The following is a 4298-nucleotide window of genomic DNA, read 5'->3' as shown; positions in this document are numbered from 1 at the left end:
CTTAATCAGAGTATTCACATAGGACTATTCATTGTGCTTTACATTAAAACAGGGATAGTACGTAGTTTTTATATTTAAAATCCCCGACTTCTCCAGCTTATCCCTGACCAATTTTTGCCAATATCCCTGACCATTTTAAGATGTTTACCAGATAAATAAGTGTAGAATGACACTTGTGTATAAGGTAATAGTTAAAAAATCTAAAAACCACTTTAATTACACAATAAAAAATTTTAGTATCAACGCGTGATGACTAGTTTCACCTTATTTCGAAGGCATCCTCTGGTTTGGTTAACAGTATTTTCGCCCGTATCAATTTTTGATTCCGTTAATTCCCGCCTGTCGATTGTAAACTCGTCCGTTTTTTGGTTTTTGTAACAAAGTTCACCGACATAACTGGCTATTCAAGTCATTTTTTTGGGTTTCTGTTTTTTAATTATTTATAGGTATTCTCTTAAATTTAGCTTAAAGTAATTATCAACTGTGGCGATGGATTTAGCGTTTGCAAACAGAACAGAGTGGTCATTTTCCATGCTTATATGTTCGGCTAGCGATGATGAATAGGACTTGTTATTTTTAATGTCGTTTTTATGTTCATTGAACTGGAAACGGAAATTGCGTTTGGATTGTCCAATGCATGATTTGCCACATGAACACGGAATTCATACATCGGACAATCCAAACGCAATTTCCGTTTCCAGTTCAATGAACATAAAAACGACATTAAAAATAACAAGTCCTATTCATCATCGCTAGCCGAACATATAAGCATGGAAAATGACCACTCTGTTCTGTTTGCAAACGCTCAATCCATCGCCACAGTTGATAATTACTTTAAGCTAAATTTAAGAGAATACCTACAAATAATTAAAAAACAGAAACCCAAAAAAATGACTTGAATAGCCAGTTATGTCGGTGAACTTTGTTACAAAAACCAAAAAACGGACGAGTTTACAATCGACAGGCGGGAATTAACGGAATCAAAAATTGATACGGGCGAAAAGACTGTTAACGACACCTGAGGATGCCTTCGATGTAAGGTGAAACTAGTCGTCACGCGTTGATACTAAAAAATTTTTATTGTGTAATTAAAGTGGTTTTTAGATTTTTTTAACCAGAGCCCACTTCATAAATACACTTAGCTCATATTTAGCATTGCTCGAAGCAATCAGGTTTTGATGTACAAAACGAAATCACTGACACTGTTACATTTTTTAAAAAGATTTAAATCCCTGACTTTTCACTTATTTTCCATATCCCCGACTTAAACAGATTCCGTAAGAACCCTGTGAAACCAATAAAAAGTCTTACTTGTTGTAGGTGTCCTTTTTGAAAAAGAGGATTCCAGCAGTTCTCATGAACATCCCTATTTTTCCATACATATTCCCGGAAAATGGAATGCTAGCAGCGACAATTAAGTTTCCAGAATATAGTCCATCAATAACTGGCTGCGTTGCCCAATTACCCTAAATAAATAATAAGGTAAAAAATGTAGTAAAAAACTATCATTATAGTGACAATATTTGTACCTTGCTATGCCTCGCAGAATTATCTGTCTCACTACAGCACCATGTCACCTTCATAGCAGTTCCCATGTATTGTGTTGTATAGTTTATAGAACTTCCACAAATGTAACAATGAGAATTGTAAGCTTTTTTTACTAATGCCAATAATGTGGGTACGTGAACTAAAGCCATTTGACTGCCGACCACACTTTCTCTCGTTTCTGGAATTACCTCTGCCTGAAAGGAGTAAACTAAACTATCATTCTTGTAAAAAAACTATATAATTCTCAACAAAAACGCTTCAACAATAAGCGTTTACCTTTGCACATTGTTCAATTAAAAGCGAGTCATAATCATTATGGTCAGGGAAGTCCCCGAATTCAGATGGCATCTTTAAAATGACCAATTATTAAGTTACCGTTATTAAATCAATAGAAAGATTTAAGAAATCACTTTTTCTTCATCATTTTCTTCTCCACCATCAGTAAATGCATTAGAAAAATTCAAGGGATCTGCATCTTCCTCCCTGACACAGATTATAGTTAAAAAATTCAAATAATTTAAATGGAAGTAAGCCTGAAAGATCAAAGAATTTTCAAGCGTCCATAACTGGTATTCTAGAAATCGTATTTTCATCTGGTCTTGTTTTTTAAGATGGCTTTCCTAGCATCTAAAAGGCGATATCTATTTTATTTTAGTTTATTTTTAATTTGAAACATGATGCCAGAAGTGAAAAGATCCTTGAGAAAACATTCGCTAACTGATTTACTCCGACGAACGGCCTCTTTTTTAATATACTTATGTTATAACTAGGAAATCATCGTGTGCAATTTTAATCGCAATAATGGTTCATTTGTTATTGACGTTGCTAAATGACTGTAAAACAATCAGCCCAAACGTTTCAATTTACATTTTATATATTTTTAATACACCTAGCCATCAAAGAACAGACCGTCCTACGCCCAAGGAAAAAAGTAATCACTCTAAGTGAAATCATCTTTGAGATATAGATAGTTTGCACACATGGATAATTCATACCATTTACAACCGGAGGCTGGGATACCTCGAGGACAATAAGGTATCCCAGCCTCCGGTTGTAAATGGTATGAATTATCAATGTGTGCAAACTATCTATATCTCAAAGATGATTTCACTTAGAGTGATTACTTTTTTCCTTGGGCGTAGGACGGTCTGTTCTTTGATGGCTAGGTGTATTAAAATATATAAAATGTAAATTGAAACGTTTGGGCTGATTGTTTTACAGTCATTTAGCAACGTCAATAACAAATGAACCATTATTGCGATTAAATTTCTACATGATGATACCCTACTTTTAAGCTTTTAAAGTACATTACAAAAGAGTCCAACTCTCAGAGAAAATCTGTTGGCAATGACCAATGTTTGTCCGAAGCATACTTTTGCTTCTGGCATCATGCTTAAAACTAAAAAAATAGCTATCAAGGTTTAGACTATATGATGCCCTAGCAAAGTCAATCTAAATTACGAAAAATATAATAAGAATAGGCTACTATGTGTAGAAACCGAGTTATGGTCGCTTGAAAATCTGTAAATCTATGAAGCCTCGCCTTAAACAGAAAATTATCATATATATTTAAAAAAATAGTTAACCCAATGTTTTCTAATCCCAAAGCCATTTCATGTTCCTCCACCGTAGCTAATCGACTTTTATCAATCTCACTATCGTTCTCAATGTCATTAACTCTATAGTAATTAAAGAGTTAAAAAACAAAAACAGATAATGACGTACTGTAATACAAATATGGTATTTAGCTTACATGGGAGAAAGTTCGAAATTTGCCAAGTCATTTGACTTTTTTGCATGGCGTAGAAAACATTTCTTTAAATTTCTCAGGTGTTTCACCATTGGACTCAAGATCGGACTCTAGTGTAAGTCCATATTCCAAATGGGTTTGTAATTCTATTAAAGTAAAAACAAAAATCTCAATACCATAATTTAACTCTTGATTTATAGTGTAAACTTACTAGTCGGTTTTTTTGTACGCTGATACGTTTTTGGGTTTAAACAGCTAAATTCAGTATTTGTTCCGATAGAGGAAGAACCCACCTTTACAAATATATCTGTTTGAATACCAATACTAGTAGTACTATTTTGTGGTACAACATTGCTCGTGATTGAGCCAGTCGTCCATTTTTTCAACAACAAAGTCGCGAATTGTTCATTGGTAACTTTGAGCTTTAACCGCTCTTCCCTAAATGTTTCGAAAGCATCACCAAGGCTTATCTTATTTTTTGTACCTAATGGTAATCGTAAGACTTGCTTTTAAAATTAATACTCAAAAATACTATAAATTAAATTCGGTACTCACTTTTAGGAGGCATAACCACAAACCAATAATACTGTGGTATTTCGAGAATTTTAAAATATCATTTGAGAAAATTTAGAATTTCCCAAACATACACAAGTAACTTAGACAAAGTAAGCTGTCACGAAGGTAACGCGACGTCGCGAGCTATAACCGGTGGGACTCGCGAGTTTAAATTGCGACCGTTACATTGAGAGGCGAACAATGCAGCGATACGAGACTAACATCTTAACATCATATCAATGCTAAAAATTGGTTACTTTATTTAAGCCGTGGTGTTTGGTGCTTGGAAAAAACTGACCAATGGTGCCTAATGCACTAGTTGAGACTGAATAAATTATCTCCGATCCTAGCCCCATCTAGTGACGATTTTTGGTTCCGAAGGCGGGCCGCCCTTTGCTTTAAGAAACTCTCTCCGAATGGTTTTATGACAGGGTTGACTTGGGGG

The 4298-nt window shown here is 34.5% G+C and overlaps 1 protein-coding gene across 1 annotated transcript; it reads right to left on the bottom strand.

The window, feature by feature from the left end:
• Positions 1–239: 239 nt before the first annotated feature.
• Positions 240–3390, bottom strand: LOC149662733 (uncharacterized). The gene is made up of 7 exons (XM_089842268.1): positions 3302–3390; positions 3135–3227; positions 1959–2031; positions 1825–1896; positions 1530–1742; positions 1312–1466; positions 240–339 (listed from the first exon to the last, which is right to left on the bottom strand). The coding sequence occupies exons 1-7, from the start codon at positions 3388–3390 to the stop codon at positions 240–242; spliced, it is 795 nt and encodes a 264-aa protein (XP_089698394.1).
• Positions 3391–4298: the final 908 nt, after the last annotated feature.

The sequence above is a fragment of the Phalangium opilio genome, unplaced genomic scaffold (genome assembly GCF_054372755.1).
Source record: "Phalangium opilio isolate 3A_F unplaced genomic scaffold, DU_Popi_V2 ptg000063l_1, whole genome shotgun sequence".
In the NCBI taxonomy this organism is placed as follows: domain Eukaryota; kingdom Metazoa; phylum Arthropoda; class Arachnida; order Opiliones; family Phalangiidae; genus Phalangium; species Phalangium opilio.
Note: the sequence above shows the minus strand (reverse complement) of the source record. Positions and strands in the feature narration are given on the sequence as shown.

What these genes read in the sequence shown, in the direction of transcription:
- LOC149662733 (XM_089842268.1), bottom strand. Translation starts at nt 3,390, where the DNA reads ATGGTGAAACACCTGAGAAATTTAAAGAAATGTTTTCTACGCCATGCA. An exon ending in TTGGGATTAGAAAACATTGG is followed by an intron (nt 2,032 to 3,134) that starts GTTAACTATTTT and finishes AATCTGTGTCAG; the next exon opens with GGAGGAAGATGCAGATCCCT. An exon ending in AAGAAAATGATGAAGAAAAA is followed by an intron (nt 1,897 to 1,958) that starts GTGATTTCTTAA and finishes GTCATTTTAAAG; the next exon opens with ATGCCATCTGAATTCGGGGA.